We start from the raw sequence: 26,578 nt of genomic DNA, 5'->3' as shown, positions 1-26,578 counted from the left end.
CTCGATCTGTGGAGGCTTTCCAGACCACTGACGAGTACAACACTGTGCTCTTCAGTTGGTATTTTAAAGGTTTTGAGCTTCTCCGGAGGTACATGATCAAGCATCCTTCTGGAGTCAACCTGGAGAGCCTGGATTTGGAGGAAGTGGACAAGGAAATGGCTCTGGAGGAGGCGGCTTCGTCTTCTGCCCCTGGTGATGATGCTCCCGAGCCGGTTGCTGACGTGACAGCTAGTGAAGGCACAGCTGATGCTTGACTCTTCATACTTAGAAAATTTTTTTTTGTTTTATTGTGGGTGCCCGTCTTGTTTTGGGCCTTTCTTTTTGTAAATCTAATTTCAAAACAATTTACTTTATTTTGAAAACAATGATATTGGCCCAGTGTTTATGGGCTGGAATGAAGCGTACTTACTTTTCTTCTTGATGTTCTGGCTGATTTACATCCGTCCGTACTTTTTGTGCTTTGTTAATTAGTTGTTGATTTAATGCACTGCGCTCTTCCGTCAACTGACTTCTGCCATTTGACTTATGTCCGTCCAGGCGGACTCTTGTCACTTGGTCTTTTAACCTTGTTATTATGGTCGTCAGTAACTTACATCCGTCAAGGCGGAATCTTGTTACTTAGTCTTTTAACCATAGTATTATGGTCGTCGGTAACTTACATCCGTCAAGGCGGAATCTTGTTACTTAGTCTTTTAACCATAGTATTATGGTCGTCGGTAACTTACATCCGTCAAGGCGGAATCTTGTTACTTAGTGATTTATAGGCCTTATGGTCGACCTGTACTGCCTGCGCAAAAACATTGAAGGAATAATACTTTTATTAACTTCAATAACGAGTGCATTCGTGTATTACATTTACTCATGGTATTTCTTTAAATGCTCAATGCTCCAAGGACGAGGGAGCTTTTGTCCGTCCATAGTTTCCAGATGGTAACTCCCTTGCCTAGAGTAGTGAACGACGCGATATGGCCCTTCCCATGTAGGGCCCAGCTTCCCTTGAGTAGGGTCTTTAGTAGCTATAGTGACTTTGCGAAGGACGAGGTCCCCTATGGCCAGACGCCTGAGTTTGACCCTCTTATTGTAATACTCGGCCATTTTCTTTTGATACTTTGTCATTCTACTGGACGCATTGTCTCTTACTTCATCCAAGCAATCCAGGTTGAACCGCAGTCCCTCGTCATTGAGTCCCTCTCTGAAAGTTCCTCGCCTGATGCTTGTTACTCCAACTTCTACTGGGATCACTGCTTCTGAGCCGTAGGTAAGCCTGAAGGGTGTCTCTCCTGTCGGGGTTCTGGCTGTAGTCCTGTATGCCCACAAGACACTAGGCAGTTCTTCTGGCCAGGCACCTTTTGCTTCGTCCAGCTTGGTTTTGATTATCTTGAGCAACGTCCTGTTTGTTACTTCCGTCTGTCCATTTGCCTGGGGGTGTCCCGGGGATGAGAACTGATTCTTGATCCCGAGGTCCGAGCAGAACTCTCTGAAGCCTTGGCTGTCGAACTGCTTCCCATTATGATCGTCAAAGGGATCCCGAACCTGCAGATTATGTTTTTCCACACGAAGCTCCGGATCCGAGCCTCAGTGATGGTTGCTAGGGCCTCTGCTTCAACCCGTTTTGTGAAATAGTCAATAGCAACTAGAAGGAATTTTACCTGACCTTTACCTTGGGGCAGAGGACCGACGATGTCGATTCCCCATTGCGCGAATGGCCATGGGGAGGATATGGTCGTCATCTTCTCCGCTGGAAGCCGTTGTACATTCCCGTACCGCTGGCATCTGTCGCATCTTCTGACGAGGTCAGCAGCATCCCCCTGCATGGTTGGCCAAAAGTACCCTGCTCTTATCACCTTGTTTACTAGGGATCTGGGGCCGGCATGGTCGCCACAAACTCCTCCGTGTACTTCTTCTAGAATGTATTTGGCCTCATCCTCGTCGACGCACTTTAGGTAAGGCATAGAGAAGCCTCTCTTGTACAAGACGTCATTTAGGATCGTGAACCTGGCCACTCTCTTTTTGACCTTTCTGGCTTCGTCAGTATTCTGAGGTAAGTGTCCGTCTCGGAGGAAGGATATTAAGGGCGTCATCCAGGTGTTTGTGCTCTGGGTGGTGAGCACTGCCACCTCTTCAATACTTGGGTATTTCTGAATTTCTATTGCCACGTCTGTGCTCGTCATTCCTGCTTCTGACGACGCTAGTTTCGACACTTCGTCAGCTTCAATATTCTGGTTTCCTGGTATCTGGACGAAATCCACTGTGTCGAACTCCTGAGTTAGTTGCCTCGTCAGTTTAAGGTATTTCTGCATCCTTTCTTCCTTTGCCTCGTACTCTCCACTGATCTGTCCGATTACCAGCTTTGAATCACTCTGGACCAGCAAATTTTTGGCACCAAGAGCTTTTCCAAGCCTCAAGCCCGTCAATATTCCTTCATATTCGGCTTCGTTATTGGTGGCTGGGAACTCCAGTTGAACTCCATATTTCATCACTTCTCCGTCGGGGGTAGTTATGACGACCCCTACTCCCCCCCTCTTTTGGGCTGACGAACCATCTGTCTGTATTGTCCATTTATCAACTTCGTCTGTAGTTCCTTCTTCGTCTGGAAGAGTGAATTCAGCGATGAAGTCAGCCAGAGCTTGTGCCTTGATGGCTGCTCTTGGATGGTACTCGATGTCAAATTGGCTGAGTTCGATTGCCCATTGGACCATTCTCCCTGCTGCTTCCGGTTTGTTCATTGATTTCTTAATTGGCTGATCTGTCATCACAAGGATAGGATTTGACTGGAAATACGGCTTGAGCTTGCGCGAGGCTACTATAAGCGCGAATGCAATCTTTTCAATTCTTGGGTACCTGAACTCAGCTCCTTGAAAGGCCTGACTGATGTAGTACACCGGGAGTTGCTTCTTGCCTTCTTCTCTAATCAAGGCTGTGCTGACTGCCGAGGCTGACACCGCCAGGTACAAGTTTAGGTTCTCCCCTTCTTTGGACGGGCTCAGGAGAGGTGGACTGCTCAGATATCGCTTCAGCTCTTGGAACGCTGCTTCGCATTCGTCGGTCCAAGCAAAAGCTTGCTTGAGGGTTTTGAAAAAGGGCAAGCATTTGTCTGTGGCCCTAGAGACGAACCTATTCAGAGCTGCTATCCTTCCTGTAAGTTTTTGTACATCCTTGACGGTCTTGGGTGGGGCCATGTCAATGATAGCTTGTACTTTTTCTGGATTGGCTTCTATTCCTCTCTGGGACACCATGAATCCCAGGAATTTTCCCGAGGCTACCCCAAAAACACATTTGCTTGGATTCAACTTCATCTGGTGTTTTTTCAGGGTTGCAAAGGTCTCCTCCAGGTCGTCCAGATGAGCGAGCTCTTCCTTACTCTTGACGAGCATATCGTCTACGTATACCTCCATGTTTCTGCCAATTTGTTGGTTGAACATTTTGTTTACCATCCTCTGATATGTAGCTCCAGCATTTTTCAACCCAAAAGGCATCACCTTGTAACAGTAGAGTCCTTGGCTTGTGATGAAGGCGGTCTTCTCCTGGTCTTCTTCAGCCATCTTTATCTGGTTGTACCCTGAAAAGGCGTCCATGAATGTCAATAGCTTGTGTCCGGCGGTAGAGTCCACGAGCTGGTCTATCCTTGGTAGAGGGAAGCTGTCCTTTGGGCACACTTTGTTCAGGTCGGTGAAGTCTACACACATTCTTCACTTTCCATTTGGTTTCTTTACCAGGACGACGTTGGCGAGCCATTCTGGGTAGTAATCCTCCCGGATGAATCCAGCCGTCAAGAGTTTAGTTACTTCCTCTGCTACTGCCTGATCTCGCTCTGGAGCGAAAGTTCTTCGTCGTTGCTGAACGGGCTTCCTGTTGGGGTCCACATTCAGCCTATGCTGGATGAAATCTGGAGATATGCCTGGCATGTCCTCGTGACTCCATGCAAAGACATCTAGATTCCCTTTAAGGAACTTTATGAGTCTCGCTCTCATCTCAGGGCTTAAAGTCGTCCCTATCCTGGTTGTCTTGTCTGCATTTCCTTCTACCAATTCCACTGCTTCCAGGATCTCCATCCCGTCTTCCTCTTTTTCTTCTATCGTCCACGTGTGGTTCTCCTTTCTTGCCAGTACAGCCTGGTAGCACTCCCTTGCCAGGACTTGATCACCCTTCACTTCACCCACACCATCGTCTGTTGGGAATTTCACCTTCAGACAGTAGGTTGACGTTGCCGCCTTCCACTTGTTTAGGGTAGGCCTCCCAATGATGACATTGTAGGACGAGGGGTAATCTACAACCAGGAAGTCTACTTGTTTGGTCAGTTGCAATGGATAGGTCCCTGCTGTCACCGCCAGAGTCACTATACCCCTGGGGTAAACCCTGTCTCCACTGAAACTGACAAGCGGAGAGTCGAAAGGACGGAGCTTTTTTGGATCTAACTTCAACTGCTGGAAGGCTGGGAGGTAGATAATATCCGCTGAGCTCCCGTTATCAACAAGGATCCTTCTGGTATTGAACCCTTCTATATTCAGCACTATGACCAGGGGATCGTTGTGAGGCTGCTTCACTCCCCTGGCGTCTTCTTCATTAAAGGACATGTCTTGGTACGTTCGTCGGTACTTGGACGGAGGCATGGTGTGGACGCTGTTCACCTGTCTGTGGTATGCTATTCTAAGTGATCTAAATGACCCTCCTGAGGATGGTCCTCCCGTGATCGTGTTTATCTCCCCGATCACTTTGCGTGGAGGTTGGGACGTATGGTCGTCGTCCCGGGTGAAGGATTCATGTTGGGTCCTGTTGTCGTCTCTGAACTTGCTATATTCTCCTTTCTTTACATACTTTTGCAACTTTCCTTTCCGTATTAATTCCTCTATTTGTTCCCTCAGGTCTCTGCAATCTTCTGTGTTGTGGCCGTGGTCTCTATGGAACCGGCAATACTTGTTCTTGTCACGTACGTTGGGGGACGAGTGTAGAGGCCTGGGCCATTTGAGATAATGCTCGTCCTTGATCTGCGTGAAAATCTTGTCAACAGGCATAACCAAAGGAGTAAATTTTACCTGACGAGGATTTTTGTCGTCTCTCCTTCTATTCCCGTCATTGTTCCGACGTTCTGGTCGATCTCTTTTTTGCCCTCTGCGATCGTCTTCCCCTTTGGACTTGTCTCCTAGCCTCTCAGTACCTTTTATGGCAGCTAGAGCATCTTCCGCGTTCATGTACTTTTGTGCCTTCAGGAGCATCTCGGCCATTGTCTTCGGGGGGTTTTTGGCAAGAGAGGCCACAAGGTCTTTGGATCTCAATCCTGCTTTGAAGGTCGTCAGCTGCACCTTGTCATCAGCTTCGTCCACTTCCAGAGTTTCTCGGGTGAATCGCTTGACATATGACCTCAGGGTCTCCTTCTCTCCCTGTCTTATGGTGAGTAAGTAATCTACTGGTCTCCTTGGGCGTTGTCCCCCTATGAAGTGGCGTAAGAAAGCACTACTCAGCTGATCGAAGTTGTCTATGGACGAGTTTGGCAACTTTGTAAACCACTCTCTTGCAGCTCCTTTGAGGGTCGTAGGGAAAGAACGACACAATATTTCGTCAGGTGGTTGCTGAAGACCCAGAGTCGTCTTAAAGGTATTAAGATGATCCTGAGGGTCTTTCAGTCCGTCGAATGGTTCTAATTGAGGTAGACGAAACTTTGACGGCACAGGGCAATCCAGTACCGCTGCAGTGAAGGGCGAATCTATAGCCCTTATCATTTTGTCCACACTCCGGTCTGTCTTTTCTTTGATAGCGCTCCTTAGTTCGTCCATCTCTTTCCTCATTTCCCGAAGAAGATCTGAATTCTGTTCGTCCGGAGTTGTTGGTCTCCGAGGGGTTTCCCTCCGTTGGCTATCCCTCTCTCCCTCCGTGTTACCCTTGGATCGGTTTTCTTCCTGTTGAGCTTGCTGAACCTGCTGGAGCCGCAGCTTCATTTCCTGGTTCTGTCTGGTGAGTTCCTCGATGGTGGCTGCAAGGGCTTGAACTTGCTGGGCCAAGGTTGCTGAATCTGGGTTGGATTCCATCTGGATATGGAGAATTGATGGAAACTACGTCTTCGAATATGAATTTGAAAACTCGTTCCCCACAGACGGCGCCAAACTGATGGAACACAAGTCCGTCAGTGAGTGAGCAGATGGAATCACTTGTGGAATGTGAAGGTTGGCTCGACGAGGGACACCGGTGTGGCGCCTGCCACAAAGTCTTCGATGCCAAAGTTAGGATCACAATTAAACACAGTAAAGAAGTAAAAGATAATTTCAGAGTATTTTTGCATATATCTCACCTTCCGTTGATTGTATGGGAGCTTTATACCTGGGACCTTAGGGGCTAGCCGTTGAGGCTGTTAATGCTCTCAGAAGTAACGCCCATGGTCCAGTAATGAGACTTTTAAGAAGCTCCCAACGGTCTGCTTGGTTGATTTAGTAACTGCTCAGGTCATTGATTGGCTGCATTGAATGACCTACTGTCTTCGTCAGTGATGATGGTTTCCTTCGTTATTTCTGATGACCTCGTCATGGATGATTCCTTCGTCACTACTGTTATCTTCGTCAGTAGAAGGTAGAATCGTCATTCCCGTCAGAGGACAACTGCCATCTCTGAGGCAGTACGTGACTTATCTTCATTCTCCTCCAATGTTCGATACAACTCATCTGCTTCCTCCCTGCAAATGAAAGTACGCATAAAAATCTTAAGTCAAAACACAGACACAAACACATACCCCTCACACAGATAATTCTCTTTGGTTTATTGAAGATTTCTTCTCTGACTCATTCTTTATTCTTTGACTGAAGCAAAGAGAGTATCCACTAAAATCAATCGACAGTCCAATAAAATCCATACTACCTGATTTTTGAGCACAGAAGTTTATTATCAAGTAACAATCGCTTTGTCCACGAGCGTTTTTCATTTTGTTCTGCTGCTAATTCTACTTTGCGTTTGCCATAGAATTCAATTTATATAATTATGTCTTCACTACAAAGGTAGCGTTTAAATTTGAATAATCCAAATCTTAGTAATTATGGCTTCACCATAAGATGAAATAGTATACTGCTTAGAATTGAATAAGATGAAGTCTATGAGAATTATCAGAATGGTTTATTCAAAAGTGAATGTTCAAATAGTGTGTAAAACACCTATGAAGGTTTAGACCCCCAGAAAAAAAATTACCAATTCAAGCTTATAATCAAACAAGGTATGTGCGGAACATGAAAATAAGCTAAAACAAAATTGATAAAACAATTTAAACCATAATTAATCACAACCACAGCAGTAATTAAAAGGCAAAGATAAGGGAAGAGAGATGCAAACATAAAGACAACATAGCGATGTGTTATCGAAGAGGAAACCAAAGTCCTCGGCGTAAAACCTCTCCGCCACCCTCTAAGCGGTCAGTAATCCACTAGAGAATGAAGTTAGGATATATAAACAGCAGAAGACCCTCTAAACCTAATCTACCTAGTGTACCTAAGCCCTCCAAGCTTCTTGCTCCAACGAGATTATGCCGAATCTTTGTCTTCTCTAACTTACTGGATTTCGCTATAGCTCATAGCATCAACCGATATCAATTGGTCTCTTCCTAATTGCTTTCTAAGTACCAAATAACATTCTCACAGATATGAGTATGGTGAGAAAAAGATTTGGCTAAATGTTCCTCTCAAGGATGTAACAATGGAGAGAGTGAGAGTAGAAGAATTCGAAGAATCAAAGGATGAAGATTGTGGATAAGTCAATCTTGTTTTTCTCTAGGGTTTCTCTCTCCAAATTCTCTCTGGAAGCTCTCTACAATACATGAGTATAAGGGCTATTTATACTGGTGTGTGTTTGGAATGCGAAAGGTTAGTTTTCTCTCAAACAGAATGGTCTGACGATTTGACCTCGTGACTTGACGAAGTCGTGAGTTTGAGTCGTGAGCTAACTGCCTGGCCAGATTGGAAGTTTTGTCCTGTAGTGCTCCAACTGGCATGACTCTTTAGCTCCTCTGTATGCTTCACACGTGTGCCAGCTTTGGTGACTTGCCAGTCGCGAGATCCAGCCGCGAGGCCCTGCTGAGTGCACACTCTTGAGCATTTCTTCACACTCTCTCACACACTGCCCTTACATGAATCCCACCTAAATATGGGGTTTCTAAATTCTGAATTACAAGCAAATTTAGCATGAAATAAAACCAACAAAATGGTTGATTAAATTCAACCTTACAATAAGAAAATAACAAACAAAGGTAATGCATCCATGCAATCAAGGGGGGTGGGGAGAGGGGGGAGAATAAACAAAAGAGGAAAAAAAAATGAAAGCAGTTGCTACTTGTACAAGTAATTATGTAATTGAAAGTTTATGGTGTCCCACAAAGCTGAAGTTCATATAAAAGTTCCTTTCCAACATCAACAATAATATTGAAATCTACAGCCCATATGTGGCTTACATAATCAATATATGTTGATTATCAGGCCACCATGAACTCCGCAAGAGAAATACAATAGAGAAATTGGGAACATGATTCTTAAATAGTATTATCTGTCTTCTCTTTGCCATAAATGTGAATGTCCATACCACTATGACCATAATAAAAACTTAACCGTGCGCGGTTGACTTTAACAAGAAACGAGATGTCAAACAGTATGTAATCAGAGGGTGCAGGGCCTGCTGGCTCAAGCAACACTAAAGGCGTAGTAATGTGCAGGCGTGTGTACAGGAGCAAGCACACACACCTATAGGGATGCATTATACGTGCATAATACCCTTAGGTATGCAACTAAGCATGGATACAGATGTAATTGTTGGCCAGTGAAAGATAAAAAGTGAGATAGAAAGTGAAGAAGAATGAAAGATAGAAAGTGAGATAGAAACCGGCAAAGTGTACACGAGTTTGTAGGTCTTAATGTGTAGGAATTTTAATTTACATATTTATCCCCATTAGTTGAAAATTTGTAAGTGAGTATGATGAGGATATTTTAGGCATCAAAATTGAGGAATCCAAACAGGAGAAGCTCCTCAAATAGTATATAGATAACGTGACATAAAATAAAATAAAATTTTAAAAAATTGAATGATTCTAATAAAACCATGAAATTCAGTATTTTTCTATTAAAAATAAATTCTAGTTTTTGATGGTTTAATTGGGTTTTTGGAAAATCCGGTATTTCCTCATACCAATCTAGAAATTTGGTATCTTTCATCGGTTTGATAATTCAATCACTAATTTTAGTATGGCTATGATAACTATGTTAGCAATAGAGTAATTACCAAGATTGCATGTGAAACTTGTTATTTGATTACTTATACCTCATTCTCTCGCAAGATTCTAAAAGCCATGATTTTCTAGATTAACCCTAATTTAGCATTTGTATTAAGCTTACACTTATCCAAAGGAGACATTGACCAACAAATCATTATGGTAGGAGTAAAAGATGATAGAAAAAAGGTTTGGTTTGGTTCTAGTACAAGGCTAATAATGAATAAATCTTAAATGACAAAACATAGATACAGTACTTTAGATGCTGTAACTTAGGTTCTCATTTTAAAATTCAGCAATGTGGTATTATTCTCACAGTATGGAAGTGTATTTTTAGTTAAATACAACAACATGGTTGAATTTTAAGGGCAGAATCTAAGGAATAGCACCTAAGTACTGTACCTAAGTTTTGCCTAATCTTAAAATTGTACAGGATTGAAGATATGTTCAATTATTGAAATTTGTATTCATAGATTTCCAAATGGACTAAATTGCAGCACTGAAAATATGGCACCAAGGGAGTGGTGTAACCAATAAATTAGTTATGGGTCATGTCAACAGATGCCCTTAAGGCATTTATTAATAAATTATTTTTGAAAAGTTTTGATATCACTTTTATAAAAAATATTGAAAATTGTCAAAAAAATCAGTTGCTTTTTTTTTTTTTTCCTTTTCTTGTAAAAAGTTTTTAAAAATGGTTCATTAATAAAATTAGGGCATCTGTTATCATTTCCCATTAGGTATATACTAGCTCTAAAGGTAAGAAACTGAGATCAAACCAATCTAATACTTAAAAAGGGACTAAAATTGAATGCACTTCATAATTTAAAAGACCAAAAACGAAGATAAAAAATGGTTGGAAAACAATTAATTGACAAAAAGAATAGACAAATATACTAATAAAGTATTATAATTTAAAATTTTGAAATATCAAATCAAAAATTAAATCAATGCAATATTTGAAGGACAAAAAATTTTGATTTACCCCTTCTTATCCTTTACTATTAACATTATTAATATGTAGCCCCGTACATATGCACGGATACAATTGAAAATAATCACAATTATATGGTTCAAATTATACAAGATATTAACTTATATTTTTTTTTAAACCATACATTTCTAAAATATGTAATGATTTCTCATTATATAGATATATATATATATATATATATATATATGATGGTGGGCTAAATCAAGTTCCATTCGTCCATGATGGTTGTCTATGACCAAACTACGTCCAGACTAGTTCACGAGAAAGGCAACCCAAATAAAAAGTACCACAGATAATGAATAGGATCTGTCCACAAATGTCATGACCGTCCAAAGTAACCTAGTTGTCCATGTCACACAGAGACATGGACGACCAAATGACACTTAGTAAATTTCGAAGGATTTTTCTACAAACACCAAGTAATCAGGCCACTATCTATAGAACATGGGAAGGATTCCCTAAAATCCGCTCCATTTTCTCCACTAATTACACACATCTCCCATGATAGTAGTGGATCCAAACAAGTAGACCCATTAAAAACTCTCTATAAAAGGGATCTAACTCCATTAGCCCAAGGTACATTCTACTATTTGTCTACTCACTATCCTTGTGTTCTAGAGAAAAAAAACTGACTTAACTGTCAGAGGGTCCTTGGTCGGTTCACCCCGGTCACCTTTGACAATCGTTTTCTTTCTCTTTCGGTCATCAAATAGTCGTTGTATCCCTGAGCATTCAGCCTACTGATTTTAGTACATCATTAGTTGGCACCGTCTATGGGAAGGTAACCAAAGTTTTAAAGTGTTAACCACCTTGCTTTCTGAGACAAAAGGCTGCATGGTTTGGACTAGGTTGATGGCCACAAGTCCAGAACACCAGGAGAGTGAAAATGCCTTCAGTCATTCAAATCGTGCACCAGCATTGCAACCGGCATCCATCCAACAACAACTGCAGTCCATGGTAGCTGCAATGGTGGACTTGACACAACAAAACCAGGAGTTAACTAGAGAGGTCAATAGCGACGCGCTGAGGAACATAGGTAAAACTCAAAAAATTGAGGGGAGAAGAATGGCATTGAAGGAGGAGATTAGTCTAGAGATATCGTCACTCGAAGTGTGCCACATTTGGAGAGAGAAATGGACTAGATGAAGAAGGCCATGGAGGAGATGAAGGACTCCATGAGGAAGGCGAACCATGTGGATGATCTTGTCCATAGAATTGACTCTCCCTTCACCGTGTCTATCATGAGTTATCCTCTACCCTTAAAGTTCAAAATGCCTACCTTAGACTCATATGATGGAATGAGAGATCCTTGTGATTACATTGCCATGTTCATGACAACCATGCACCTCCAAGGCGTTCTAGATGAAACCATGTGTAGAACCTTCCCTACTATGTAGAAAGGTCTAGCTAGGGTGTGGTTTGGTAAACTACCACCAAACACCATAACTTCGTTCTAGGAGTTAAGTAAGCTGTTCGTCAACAACTTCGTCGGAGGCCAAAGACATAAGCGCTCCTCGTCCAACCTACTGAACATAGAGAAAGGAGAAAACGAGAGTCTTTAGACTTTCATAAGTCGTTTTAACAGGGAAGCCCTGTTGGTAGATGAGATAGATGACAAAATCCTCTTGGCAGCCTTCTACAATAGAGTTACTTTGGATTTGTTCATCCACAAGTTGTATGACCAAGAGCCACAGACGATGGCCGAGCTGATACACTTAGCCCAAAGTTTCATGAATGTTGAGGATGCGATTATTGTCAAGAAAAAGAAGAAGGTTGAATAAGTGGAAGCTAGGTAGATGCACCGTCCAGAACATGGCCCTCGTCCAAAGAAGGCCAAGATTGGAGAAAAAAAGGATAGAGATGGCAGGAAAGCAGGATCGTCCTCAACATGACCAAGTGTTGATGCAAATCAAGGATGTCCCGTTTTTGAAATGGCTAGAGAAGATGAAAGGAGACCCCAGCAAGCGGAACAAAAGCAAGTACTGTCGTTTCCACCAAGATCATAGGCATGACACAGACGAGTGTTATGACTTAAAGTAACAAATTGAAGTTCTTTTTAAGTAAGGAAAGTTGAAGAATTTCCTTGGACGAGACCACAAGGACGAAAGACTACCATTGAAAGGCCTATTGGGTTTGTTACATCCTTCCTTGGGCTTTCTTGGCCCATTTACTCTATCTTTATCTCTTATTCCTCCCATGGACCTACTAGTTGTCATTCCTGCCATGTTAGTCCATTATGCTTGCTATCTCTTTCCTTGGGCTTCTTCGGCCCGTTTACTCTATCTTTACCTCTTATTCCTCCCACGGGCCTACTGGCTTTCATTTTTGCCATGTTAACCCACTGGGCTTGCTATCTCTTTCCTTGGGCTTCTTCGGCCAATTTACTCTATCTTTACCTCTTATTCGTCCCAAGGGCCTGCTGGCTGTCATTTCTGCCATGTTAGCCCATTGGGTTTAATAACTTGCTTTTACCATTCATATTTCCTTTTCCTACCATTTCCCTTATTTTTGGGCTTCTTTTGCTATTGGGCTTTTTGTCAAAAGTGGGCATCAACAATGATGAAGAGTAATCATCATGGAATAGACATTATAGGTTGAAATTCTATCCAATTTATAAAATTAATATATATATATATATATATATATATATATTTATATATAAAATAAAAATATACATAGGACTATAAAACTATAAATCATATTTTTCAATATATATTGAACTAGTCACAAACCCGTGTGATGCACGGGAAATCTATTAACTATGAAAAAAAATCAACAATGAATAAAGAATAGACAAACTCATGGAATGGATTTGAAATTTTTTCAAAAAGAAAGCCTTTAGTAAAGTTTTGTGAATAAGATACCTTAGGTTTTCTGAAAATGAAGATCATATTTGATATATTTCATAAGCAAATAAATATCTAACCATTTAACGAACCGGACAAAGAAGAGGTTCGAGGTTTTAAGGTCGTACCAAGATCGAACCAAAGTTGAATTGTAATGACATCATAATTAATTTAATAATTATTTAAAATATAATAAATATATTCAATTGGTGAACGTTGAAAATTTGACTAAAATAGTCTAAATAAATATAAAAATCTATATTTCAAATATATTTTTAAATCACAACTTTTAGGTAAATAAAAATATTAAATTCTAAGTAAGCATATATAGATATTGAAGTTTGATAGTCTAATAATATGTTAAGTTTTTAACCCATATTATCTTGTTCTCATAGGATTTTATTTCCTTAACCAAAGAGTCTCTAGTTAAGTGGGCAGACAATCCAAGGAAGCTACAAAAGAAAAGTAAAAAAATATTAACATAAAATGAAAAGTGATCAAGTTCCAAGAATGTGTTGGCAGCACAACATCCACGCAAAGTGCTTCAACCTTTCATAGTTGGCCTTTTTATATTCTTCAGATAAAAAAAATTCAAACTTTCTCTTCATTTTATCTTTGAAAGTTTCAGACTGTGTATAATCAAATTATCAGCGGCTAAAACTTAAGTTTCGCCCACCGTGCCTGTGAGTTTCTGTTCTTTTTTTCCATCTTACCTCCCCTCTTTTTTTTTTTTTCTTTTTTTTTTCAACAATTTCTTTCATTTTCTTTATCTCATCTCGCTATCTCTTCTCTATCATTTGAACAAAAAAGACCCAAATTTTACAGAGAGAGACACGAAATGGAAGATCTAAGAGCGGAAAGAGAAAGAGGGCAAAGTCTGAAAGAGACAGATGCAAAGAAGGAGGTTTTGTGATTTGTGGGCTTGGCTTGTATTTGTGATTTATGGGTTTGGTTTATGCTACTTGTGCACTATTTTGAGGAAATTTATGGGATGAAGATGAAGATGTTGAAGAGAGAGATGGGATTATTTTGGTTTTGATGATTTATGGGTTTGGTTTGACATTTGTGCTGGGTGTGTAATGTGTTTGAAGAAATTTAATGTTGAAAATATATAACAGAACTAATTTAACTTTAAATTTGTGGAGGAAAAAAAGTCAGAGAAAGGATTACCCGTCAGAGTCATTGTTAACCAAAAAGTCAGAGGGAACACTTTTTAGTCGACTTCATACTTCTTCTTCTACTTTTTTTTTTTTTTGAATGATACATGATCCTTCCAACTAGTAAAAATCTAGGCGTGGATTGTCTTATGGCTTGATGCAGTTGGAGAACAGATTTCTTAGATTTCTCAGTTTTTTCTCTTTCTCCACTCTTAGCGACTCTCTCTCTCTCCCTCTGTTTCTCAAATTCTCTTAGTTTTTCAATTTAATCGAATTTTGTTTTAAACCGTGTGGGATAAACTTTAAAGTTTAAAGCCCTCAAACGGTGTAAAGAAACAAAACAGGGCAGAAGAGGAGATCTTAGTTAGAGTGACTTTGAAGTTTTCATTGGGAATGCGGCATTTGGGTTTGTGTTTTTATAAAGAAGTTTGATATGAAGACTCTCAAATGGTCGGTCAAAAAAAAAAAAAAAAAGAGTCTCAAACGGTGTACCGTGCGGTTTTTTTCAGATTAAATTGTATACGTGGCTGTTTTTAACGTAGTCATGTGGCATAATGAGGTGCGGTCAACAAAAAGTCAAACGTTTCGGCTATTAGTTATTATATAGATTTACAATTTCAATCCCCTCAAAGGCTCAAACAAAATTTCTGGGCTATGTGCCTGAGCAAATTGGCAATGTATGCCACAAAGACAATACCATCTACTTGACTGGTAGGTTCAACCTTTCAAACCTGAAACTAGAATATATGCCACCGAATAAAGGCATTTAGAGACCGTTGGAGTGCTATCATTTTCTCACATGAACTGCCTAATCTACTCAAATAGTTACAAGTTATAGCCTATAACTAATTCATTGCTTAGGGGGAAAAAGAGTTATCACCAATTTACTGCCATTTATTTAAAGAGCGAAAGTAGGTAACAATAGCATTTTTTTTCTAGCCTCCCAATCTTATATAGGAAAATTTCAAACAGTCAAATGTGATAGATATGGATTGGCTTAGCTTCTTGTGGGTTTTTTTCACTATTCATGGCACCCCCAAAAGGTAAGTGGAACATTGCGCTCACCCAATTGACAATTGAACTTATTTCCCAATTCACTGTCATTTATTTAGATAGTGAAAGTAAACTAACAATAACATTTTGTTTTCTAGCCTCCCAATTTCATAGCAAGTTTTTAACAATAAATGTGATAGATTATGGATTGGCTTTGCTTCTTGTGGGTGTAATCATGACACCACCAAAAGTCAAGTGAACATTGCACCCATCCAATTGACCATTGACATTATTTTCCACAAGTCTTAACCCATCTCTGCAATATTGCTAGAGCTATTATGATTTGTTTCTTATGACAATACACATTAACAAATCAAGTTACAAATCACAAACATAATTTGTAGCTCAACTGACACCTCGAAATATTTCCAACTAAAACTTTTAGAATTCAAATCCTCTCTCCTCACTATATCTATCCAATTATATAAAATTATAAATAAATAATTAACAAGCATACTATTTCGTTATTAGCACTTTAATTATATTTATAAGGGCATCTCTTGCCTTGAAAGTTGAAAGGGCAAGACATATTGACGTTGGACACATAAAGAACATTTTCTTTTTATTACTAGCATTTCGCAAGTGCTTCTCTCACCTTAAATGGGCAAAATAAACCGTTGGTCACGTAAAGATATTATTATTATTGATAAGATTTTTTTTTTTATTATTATTATTATTATTATACGGTCGTTCTTTACTTGTTATAATTATATATAGAACAGTCCCATGCTTCCAACTTGTGGCTACCCCATGCGTTAGTTGGACGTATGCTCGTGGTGGTAGCTAGGTTTAGAGATTTTAGTAACAATCGAAAAATCTAGTAAAACAAATAGCTTACGAAACCAAAAGAATATTCAGATAAAACTACAATCTTTTATTTTTTTATTTTTTTTTTTTTAATTTCTAATGGGAAAAGTCATAGTTTATCTTCTCAGCACACACTACGGAACTCTACCTAACATAATACTCCTATAATGTATAGTGATATTTTACTCAACAAAATGTATCTCTCTAGTCTATTAGTAGCTGACGCTATATAATAATCCTTAGACAGTTAAGAGCTCTAATTTCTTTATCAAATTTGCTACTCTTAAAAATTCCATATACTCATCAAAAAATAAAATAAAATAAAATTCCATATCTGTCATAGGTGTTTTTATAAAATGCAAACAAAGAATCTACGTACCTTTCAAACTTCTATCAATTGAAGCACTAACTATGCGTGTCTTTAGTTGTGCCGTGCTGCCAAAGTTTAGATACTGAACATGAAACCTACATGAGATCTATTTCAAACGAAATCAAAATGACAACCCTGTGTTCCCATGTATAAAAACCAAAGCTTTTCTAATCTAAAATCAATCAGCAGGGTCAGAGATCAATTAACAGGGTAATATCTGATCATGGGTTTAACGGCCAAGTCGATGGTGCCTGTTCTTGCAGTGCTATTGCTAGTGTACTTGGGAGTGGCCCATGAAGAAGCCCCGAACCCGAATTCGCTGGCGCTATGCAGTAATTTATGTGAGCAAGATGTGTTCAAGTGCCTCACAGACTGTTTGTCAAAGGGAAAGGACTTCCTGGGTATAATACAATGCCTGCTTTCATGTGGCACAAAAGGCAATACATGCTTGACTAGTTGCACCAGCATCCCCGATACACCGGGAAGAACTTAATCCTATAGCGTTCAGTTAGAACTGTTCGCATCAACCAAAGCCGGGAATCAGAATAAATATATACAATGAAGATAATTGTAATAAATCATGCTTATGAGCATTGAATAAAATGAAATCACGACACTAGTCTTCTGGTGATTTCTTTCTTATTGAATTCATCAATTATATTTGGTTCATGAGCCAAAACTCTTCCCCCCTCCCCCCTTTTTTTCTTCTCTCTTGTTCTTTTCCCTTAAATATATAAATCAGTAATGCTACACTCCTCTTATGCAGTCAAAAGTACTTTCAAAACCAATGGAGCAAATGCCCATCAATGAAGTAGTCAGTACATGTACAGACTTCTTTTTCAACAATGTTTAATCACAATGCTGCTACAAAGGCTGGATGGTAGCTAATATTTCCTGATTTAAAATTATTTTCATTCACAATCAAATACAAATAAGTTCACAGCAATCTGAATACATTCCCAAAACAATAATTCAGATTGATTTCCAAGGAAAATAGTTGCAACAAATTTGTGTCTTTACCAAAAAGCTTAAACAATGTCATCCAGAGCCAAACCAGTTCCCAGAGTAAAACAGCTAGACTGGGGTATGCAAGAGCTAGGATAATGCGAGTCCCAGGGCACTCAAAATGGACTACAGGTGATCATGCATATATCATAATTACCTGTTACGATGGTAATGGAAGCTGCAATATGAAGGTAAATATGTACAGACTCAGCAGCCTATGCAGCCCATACCTAGCCTTGAGATATTCGACCTCTCTTTGTCTCGACACCTGACTGAGAAAATCTCTGCCGAAGAACTTGCATAACATCTTCTATTTTCACATCTTTATTTGCCAAAAGAACCATGGCATGATAGAGGACATCTGCCATCTCTGAGGCAGTACGTGACTTATCTTCATTCTCCTCCAATGTTCGACACAACTCATCAACTTCCTCCCTGCAAATGAAAGTTCACATAAAAATCTTAAGTCAAAACACAGACACAAACATATACCCCTCAAATAGATAATTCCCTTTGGTTTATTGATGATTTCTTCTCTGACTCATTCTTTATTCATTGACTGAAGCAAAGAGAGTATCCACTAAAATCAATCGACAGTCCAATAAAATCCATAATACCTGATTTTTTAGCAAAGAAGTATATTATCAAGTAACAATCTCTTTGTCCACGAGGGTTTTCCATTTTGTTCTGCTGCTAATTCTGCTTTGCGTTGGGAGATTGTTGACCCTAATGAGTACAACATGCTTAATGCCAACTTATATCCAGTGGCCACTCCAGGAAATTTTTTCAGGGTGTTCCTTAAAAAGCATAAATTACACAATTTAATAATTTGTTATATTGTTGTTTCATTAATATAAATTATTAATTGTTGTTTAGTCTAACATAATTTAATTTGTTTGTCTTTTATTTATAATATATTGGTTAATTAAATTATTAATTATTGTTTATTAGTTGCTTCCCTTAATTAATTATTGGTTAATTAAATTATTGTTTATTAGTTGTATTAGTACACATCCTATGTGCATTTACTTCCCCTAATTCAAATATTCCACTGACTCCATGTGTCCATCCACCCCACGCCACTCAACAGACAAGTCTCATGCCTCTAATAAAAAGTTTTCAATTTTAACTAAATAAGTTGTAATAAACCGTCAACAAGAATTGAACCAAAAAAATAAATGCACATACAAGGGGAAAAAAAAAAAAATCGTTGTTGCACTATGTACACAACACAACACTACAATTCACTAACTTTATTATATCTCAACTCCCAATTAATTTCAGAGTTTCAAACAAACTCAATTTTTACTTAAAAAAAAAAAAGAAGACACTAACAGACAAACATAACTATTTACCATTAAAAAATCTGCCATTCATATAAGCACAAAAAGACCCCAAAAAAAAAAAAAAAAAAATACAAAATTCAACTCATAGAGCACAACACGTGGGAGGAATGGAGGATATCAATCCACCACTAGACTCTAGACACTTCTACCACGTCTTGTGCTCAAACTCACTAGAGACTTAAACAATGACTTAAACTCACCAGCCTTGCCCCTAGACTTATATCAATCCACCACTAGACTCTCTCAAGACACCAAATTCAACTCAATACTCTCTCACTCTCTGTCTTTTGTATCAGACAGTTTAAGAGATTCAACTCAATACTATTTGATTACACTCCCAATTTATTTGTAAATGAAAAATTTCAGTCCTTAAAGAGACTAAAGAATGCATGAAAATATAATAGAACCAAGAAATAAATTAAAACAGATAAGGCACCACCTTTCATATTACAGACCATGTGAACATAAAGTTAAATCAAGAAAAAAAAAATGATAGATAGATAGGTAAGGGATAACCTTTCAGATTGAAGTGTCATTAGTACTTCAAAGGCTTCCTTTCCTATCATATTAAACTGCAACTATGGGTGTGGCCTTAAATAGCTCCAACTATTACAAATATGTTGGAGTATGTGTGTTTCAAACTCTTTAACTATGCTTGTGTCCCACATTGGTTAGAGATGTGTTCTCTTGTAGGTTTATAAACCTTTGCACCACTTAAGTGTTTGCTTGAAAGTTAATGGGCTAAGAGTTGGAGTTGAGCTTGGGTTGGACTTAAGTTAAGTCTCTATCTCTCTTGGGCTTATTTAACCCTACAACATACACCATTTCTTCCTCTTCTCCTTGCTGCACAAAATTTGCAGCTTTTAAACAAAGGAAAGGCAAGTAAGGTCATTATGCATTTTGCGTAATTTTATAGTTTGTGAGATCTTTCTAACCCTATCTATTTATTTTTGTCATTGCTAATTTTTTAGGGTTTGTATTGTTGAATCAACTTGTTTATTTGGCCATATTTTCCAACAAAATATAATTGATTTTTTCACAAAACTCAAACCATTGACAGAAAGCCCACCGCCCGCCCGGGGGGGTGGGGGGGACTTAGCTATCTTACCTAAGCTTACTATTTTGTTGACATATTATCTTAATATTTATATATTTACATACCATCCCAACAATTAATTAAAACCAAGATGCCAAGATCTAGCAAAGATTGTTGTACTCATCACAAACCAAAGAGAGTGTTTGTAGAGTTAAAATACAGTGACAAAAGCAAAATATACAGTGATAAAAGGAAAAAGGGAAGAGGGCCATAGAATTCAATTTATATAATTATGTCTTCACTACAAAGGGAGCGTTTATGATAGGCTACAAATTGAATGACCCCTTATGATAAAAATTAATTAATTAATTAGCCAAGTTATTAATTAATCAATTTATCATGCAAATGCATAGTAGCACAAACAAATCACCAATAAACTAATAACGCAACGGAAAATAAATAACACGGTGATTTGTTTACGAATGGGGAAAATCTAACGGCAAAAACCCCATCGAGTGATTTTCAGGTCACCATTCCCGGAACTCCACGATTATCACAACAAGCGATTACAAGTAAAGGAATCTCAAGTACCTTACCAACTTACAGTTGAACCCTTACCCCAATACCCAATTGGACTTGTTCTGTAGTGACAATTCCCCTTTTGATGCATGACTCCCAAGTACGTGACTAACCAATTGCGCGGATCCCAGTACGTGACTTCAATCACCAACTAAGAAGGTTGTTAGTTGCAAAGTTCTTCAGTTCATCCATACGATGAAGATCAAGAAGATGTTTGGTCACAAAACCCTACGGTGCACATACACAGCAACTTCTTCAAGAGAAAGAGATGAACTAAGGCAAGAACTTTGTCTCCAGTCACAATTTGCTTGAACAGAGTTTGCTCAAAACTTGTGCAACTTGTGAACTGTTTGATGGCTCTTAAACTGATCCTTTTATATGTCTAGGGTTAGGAGAAAAGAAAGCCCAAAGACAAATTCACGGATCCCAAGAAAATCAGATTGAAATTCTAAAAATCTTAAACCTCGACAGATAGAAGGTGTCGAGCACACCGAATGTAGAACAGCTTTCTTAAGCTTGATAGATGCAGTTGTCGAGCTTTAATGATTTTGCACTATGAACTTGTTTTCTTGGACACACTTTAAGGTTTCAATACTTGATCTTGAAACAAGGTTTCTTGAAGTATTTAAACACATCCTAAATCTATCCAGATACAAGTAATGTGCGTTTTGTCAAAGAATAAGTCAATTACATAAAATCATGACATATGTTCTTAACTTGTAAAACACATATGTCCTAACAGTTTAAATTTGGATAATCCAAATCTTAGTAATTATGGCTTCACCATAAGATGAAATAGTATACTGCCTAGATTTGCATAAGATGGTGCCTATGAGAATTATAAGAATGGTTTATTCAAAAGAAAATAACAAGCAAAGGTAATGCATCCATGCAATCAAGGGGGGTGGGGGGGGGGGGGGGGGGGGAGAATAAACAAAAGAGGAAAAAAAATGAAACCAGTTACTACTTGTACGAGTAATTATGTAATTGAAAGTTTGTGGTGTCCCACAAAGCTGAAGTTCGTAAAAAAGTTCCATTCCAACATCAACAACAATATTGAAATCAAGAGCCCATATGTGGCTCACATAATCAATATATGTTGATTATTAGGCCACCATGAACACCGCAAGAGAAATACAACAGAGAAATTGGGAACATGATTCTTAAATAGTATTATTTGTCTTCTCTTTGCCACACATGTGAAGGTCCATACCCCTATGACCATAATGGAAACTTAACCATGCGCGGTTGACTTTAACAAGAAACGAGATGTCAAACAGTATGTAATCAGAGGGTGCAGGGCTTACTGGCTCAAGCAACACTAAAGGCGTAGTAATGTGCATGCGTGTGTGCAGGAGCAAGCAAACACACCTATAGGGATGCATAATACGTGCATAATAGCCTTAGGTATGCAACTAAGCATGGATACAGATGTAATTGTTGGCCAGTTTGGATGGAGGGGGAGGAAGGAGGAATAGAGGGGAATAGAGTAGAGTTGGCCAAAAATGATTGTCTTGGAGGACAGGAGGGAAAGTGGAGGTCGGAATGTGAACTCCAGTTTTTTTTTTCATAAGTATGGAGCCAAGATGTAGCTTGAGTAATGATATAAAGCATATAATCAGGCAACAATAGACAGCTTCAAGAGATGTTTATTAGCTGACTGGGAAACCCAGCCATCAGATTTCCTTCTCCCTATTTTGTTTTCCAGACGTGTAACAGTACCTACCATAAGTCCATAATGGCCACAGTAGAGACCTGACTATGGCTGGTTAAATCTTGAGCTTTCATTATTAAATAGATAATGATGGTCCATTAACTTTACCAACACAAATCTGGTAGACAATTTATGCCAAGGGTCTCAGTCAGGTTTTTGCTTTCAACCTTCATTCACGTTATTATCTTTCCGCTTTCCAAAATCAAAATTGAAAAACCATGTTGATCTCTCAAACTCAAACTGAGCTTGGTGCTTCTGCTACTCCTCCAGTAACTCCACCACCATCCCAACAAAGCTTTGCACTCTCACTTTCACAGAGAATGCAAAAAGGACACTTGCTTCCATTGCCGTCAGCAAGGCCACTGGGCCAGAGATTGCCCCCTCAAGAAATCTCAGCCCTCCACCTCTTTCTCCAACGGTCTTGATCTCCCCCTCTTTCGCTGCCCATGTGGCCTCGGATTCTGTCTTGTTCGGGTTTCCCATTCCGACAAGAACCCCGGCAGAAAGTTTTTCACTTGCCCTGGCATTAACGTAAGATCAAAGACACACTCTCTCTCCCTCTCTGTCTTTTTCAATTTCCAGTACTTTCTGATTGGTGAAACTAGCAAGTCTCCTCCTAAGTGTGTGTATCCGTATCCTAAGTGTTCATGTGAAGCTGGAGTCTGTAAAAGAATTATGCTGGATAGGAGCCCAAATGCGGATCGGACCTGCTTTGTCTGTCGAGTCCCAAGGGTATGTCTTCATTGTTACTTTGGATTAGATTCCAATTTGAAGTTGTATGTACGTGGTGGTTCTTTAACGTAATTCTTGTAGCTAATTTATAATTTCTGGATTCTTGTGTGGTTGCTTAACTAGATGGTCGTACTATTACCCCGCGTATAAAGCTCCCACTTTTGAAGAGTATGGTTGTTCAAATATATGACATGCACAGAAAATATTGATTTAAGCACCGAATCCTTAAATAAGTTCACCAACTCATAATCTCATATAAGTCACACTAAATTTGGATCTTTCTTTGCCATGGCGTGTCATTTGTATTGGTACAACAAAATATGCGCGCGGGATGCTTAAATGTGGTTTGTTTCATATTCTATCTTTCTGATTGGCACTTGTCATGGAATTTCATTTGCTTCAAACAATTGAATCATTTGATAGTATTTGATTCATTTATCAATGACACTCGTGTCCTATGTACTTGATGACAAGATAAATTTTTTATGCCAAAAAGGGAAACTCAAGATCAAGAACAGCTGGTATATTGTTGATGGCGTGATTAATCCTTCTTGCAATACCTGTGACTTATTAGTTATTAACCTGCTATATGATGGAAATGTGAATACTTTTTGTGCTCATAGCTGTATTTTCCATTTAACACACATTTCCATTGATCCACCAGCAAGCTTAGGCATAGGGTACGCATTTGCACAAACTGGAATTCAATCATCTTATAAATCATAAAGCAATATTTTGTGATAAAAGTTCTTTCAGTATGCAAAATGCAAACCGTGTGGTACTTTGATGGTTTTAATTTTGGCATTAAATTTTGTGAAATATATGGGCCAAACATATGATCTTGTTCAATTCCAACTGCACATACATCACCTTGTCCTTAAACTAAGACACATTTAAATAAATTGAGTAATTGGATAGAGGTTGATCCGATGGTGGCATTTCAGGAGAGCAGCCTGTGTATCCTTTGGTAGCATTTTAAAATCTTGGATTTGCCCTTTTTTTGCGTGTTAGTTGATATCTGATTAATGGACTGTGGCTTTGAGACAGGGATTTGGAGCTGCTTGTTTCCTCCAATGGGAGGATACTCAAGAAATTACCACAGTGAATGATATTGCAGATGAAAGCAATCATGAAATATATGCAAAGACTACTTTGAGAAAACATCCGTTTAATATTGACTTGGGTGATTCAAGTATTGAGAAACCAAAAAGGATGAAGTTTGATTCACTGGAGATGGAAAGTCCTCAACATTTCCCAACTGTCACGCATGCATGTGAACATTTTGGGAAAGAACAAGAACCCCTCATGGAGAGGGGGGAATGTGATGAAAGCTCAGATAAAACTCCCTCAAAGTGTATTGAGTACTCTTCAAATCTGCAAGGCCTAGCTATGCTGGAGGCTGAGTCAAGGAGTCCCATTATGAAGAAATCACTGGTAATTTCCCATCTATGGTCACCGTCTCAGATTTGTTGCCGACAGGCAGAGTTCTGGAGGCAGATTACTTCTGCTGGAGACACATCTACTGCAGGTATTTTCTTGTGTATATCCATGTATCTATCTGTATCTTATACTTGATGGCCAAAAAAGAATCTCTATCTTATATTTGATGTTTCTCTTGCTGCTTTTTCTTTTAGCTATCTTGCCACACCCTTGTCTCTTTTTTGTGTTAATCTTTATTTCTTCTTCTTCTTTTTTAAATGACAGATAGTAGCAATCAAATCTTAGGTCTTCATATTACGGGTTGGCTAGGCCGGATTGCTTTCCCTTCTCCTCGATGTTTATCAGTTCTCCTACCATGGTGTTTCTTTTGCTGTAAGTGTGGTCTTATAGTCCATTTCTTTGTTTGTTTGTTTGTTTGTTTTTTTCTTTTCCTTTCACCTTTGGTTATGACTCCAAATTCATATATATTTTTTATAGGTGTTTTCCCTTCATTTGATCCCATGTTCGTTCCTCAAGATAAAAATGTGTCTAATTATGAATGCTTTAGATACCTGCCTCATAGTCCTTTAATTGTTGAATTTGATTAGCCATCATCACAAATATCTGGTCAGGATGCTCAGGTTTTGTGTGATGTTTCTCTGGAAATGCCAATTGCCAAGAGTCCTCCTGCTATGTCAGAAGGCAGAATAACAACGTTAAACATGGAGGTTCTTGAGCAGACAGTGTTGGATGTCCAAAATAAGTTTCTTGCCTATCTAGAGCCCATGGCACAGGATGCGGAATCAACTTTTAATGTTTTGGATATTCTATTAGTCAATCATGCACCTTTTCATGAGCTAGTGAAGAAATTCATTGTCTGTGCATCATCACTAGCTGACAAAGAAAAGTCAGTCAACCAGGAACAATCTTTGCAAGCATTGATTGAACGGTATCTTAGTGAGAAAGTTAGATATGATGATATTTCTCGCATCCATGCTGAGACAGAAACTGCTTTAACAGCCTCGAATCGTCACCTTATATCACTTCGTGAAGAGGCTTCCTGTGTCAAAGATTTGCTTCTTCGAATTGAGAATCAGTTGTCCAGTTGTGAGGCTGAGACAAAGGAGCTAGAGACTCGTTCAGGCGAGATTTCTAGGAATATGTTGGAGTCCGAAAAGAGTTTGCAGGCTGCATATGGGGAAGCAGAAGAGGCGCTGAAGCTTCATCAAATGAAATTCTGTCAGCAGAAGGAGCAAATGCAAAATGCAATCATGGCAGGGCTAGAGTTAGTAAGAAGTAAGCTTCGGAAGTGATTTTATATTAACCTTTAAAACAATGTAAAATATGACATGATGCTAATAAATAAATAAAAATGTAGATAGTGCCACTTATTAGTAGTGTAGGTTGTGTGTCCTTCCGGTATTTCTTCATACCAATCCAGAAATTTTGTATCTTTCATTGGTTTGATAGTTCAATCACTAATTTTAGTATGGCAATGATAACTATGTTAGCGATAGAGTAATTACCAAGATTGCATGTGAAACTTGTTATTTGATTACCTATACCTCATTCTCTCGCAAGATTCCAAAAGCCATGATTTTCTAGATTAACCCTAATTTAGCATTTGTATTAAGCTTACACTTATCCAAAGGAGACAATGACCAACAAATCATTATGGTAGGAGTAAAAGATGTTAGAAAAAGGTTTGGTTTGGTTCTAGTACAAGGCTAATAATGAATAAATCTTAAATGACAAAACTTAGATACAATACTTTAAATCCGGTAACTGGTTCTCATCTTAAAATTCAGTAATGTGGCATTCTTCTCATGGGATGGAAGTGTATTTTTAGTTAAATACAACCACATAATTGAATTTTACAAGAAGAATTTAAGGAATAGTACCTAAGTACTGTACCAAAGTTTTGCCCAATTTTAAAATTGTACAGGATTGAAGATATGTTCAATTATTGAAATTTGTATTCATAGATTTCCAAATGAACTAAATTGCAGCATTAAAAATATGGCACCAAGGAAGTGGTGCAAACAATAAATTAGTTATGGGTCATGTTAACAGATGCCCTTAAGGCATTTATTAATAAATTATTTTTGAAAAGTTTTGATACCATTTTTATGAAAAATATTAAAAACTCTCAAAAAAGTCAATTGTTTTTTTTTTCTTTTCCTATAAAAAGTTTTTAGAAATGGTTCATTAATAAAATTAGGGCATCTGTTATCATTTCCCATTAGGTATATACTAGCTCTATTGGTAAGAAATTGAGATCAAACCAATCT

The 26,578-nt window shown here is 38.6% G+C and overlaps 2 protein-coding genes and 1 pseudogene across 4 annotated transcripts in view; 1 reads left to right on the top strand and 2 right to left on the bottom strand.

The window, feature by feature from the left end:
- Positions 1-855: 855 nt before the first annotated feature.
- Positions 856-2,699, bottom strand: LOC126701950 (uncharacterized). Its single transcript, XM_050400413.1, has 3 exons — positions 1,650-2,699; positions 1,347-1,533; positions 856-1,280 (listed from the first exon to the last, which is right to left on the bottom strand). The coding sequence occupies exons 1-3, from the start codon at positions 2,697-2,699 to the stop codon at positions 856-858; spliced, it is 1,662 nt and encodes a 553-aa protein (XP_050256370.1).
- Positions 2,700-17,474: 14,775 nt separating this feature from the next.
- Positions 17,475-26,578, bottom strand: part of LOC126714484 (histidine biosynthesis bifunctional protein hisIE, chloroplastic-like) — a 37,337-nt pseudogene continuing 28,233 nt past the window's right edge.
- Positions 22,243-26,578, top strand: part of LOC126714483 (uncharacterized) — an 85,673-nt gene continuing 81,337 nt past the window's right edge. The window contains exon 1 of one of the 3 annotated variants that reach the window (XM_050414646.1): positions 22,243-22,667. Coding sequence is in view for 1 of the 3 variants with exons in the window: in XM_050414648.1 (XP_050270605.1) it covers positions 22,812-22,868 (57 nt within the window). In the remaining 2 variants the exon portion in view is untranslated. Of the gene's footprint in view, positions 22,668-22,688; positions 22,869-26,578 lie in introns of those variants that run through there. The other 2 variants (XM_050414645.1, XM_050414648.1) reach the window with 2 other exon arrangements.

This window comes from Quercus robur, chromosome 2 (assembly GCF_932294415.1).
Source record: "Quercus robur chromosome 2, dhQueRobu3.1, whole genome shotgun sequence".
NCBI classification, from domain to species: Eukaryota; Viridiplantae; Streptophyta; class Magnoliopsida; order Fagales; family Fagaceae; genus Quercus; species Quercus robur.
The sequence above is the reverse complement of the archived record's forward strand: the minus strand, read 5'-3'. Positions and strand labels throughout refer to the sequence as shown.

Excerpts from the sequence above, each read along its gene's own strand:
- LOC126701950 (XM_050400413.1), bottom strand. The coding sequence starts at position 2,699 with ATGGTCCAATGGGCAATCGAACTCAGCCAATTTGACATCGAGTACCAT. Across the intron at positions 1,534-1,649 it reads TGCCCCAAGGTAAAGGTCAG|GTTCGGGATCCCTTTGACGA; the intron begins GTAAAATTCCTT and ends CATAATCTGCAG. Across the intron at positions 1,281-1,346 it reads CAAGCTGGACGAAGCAAAAG|GAGAGACACCCTTCAGGCTT; the intron begins GTGCCTGGCCAG and ends GAACCCCGACAG.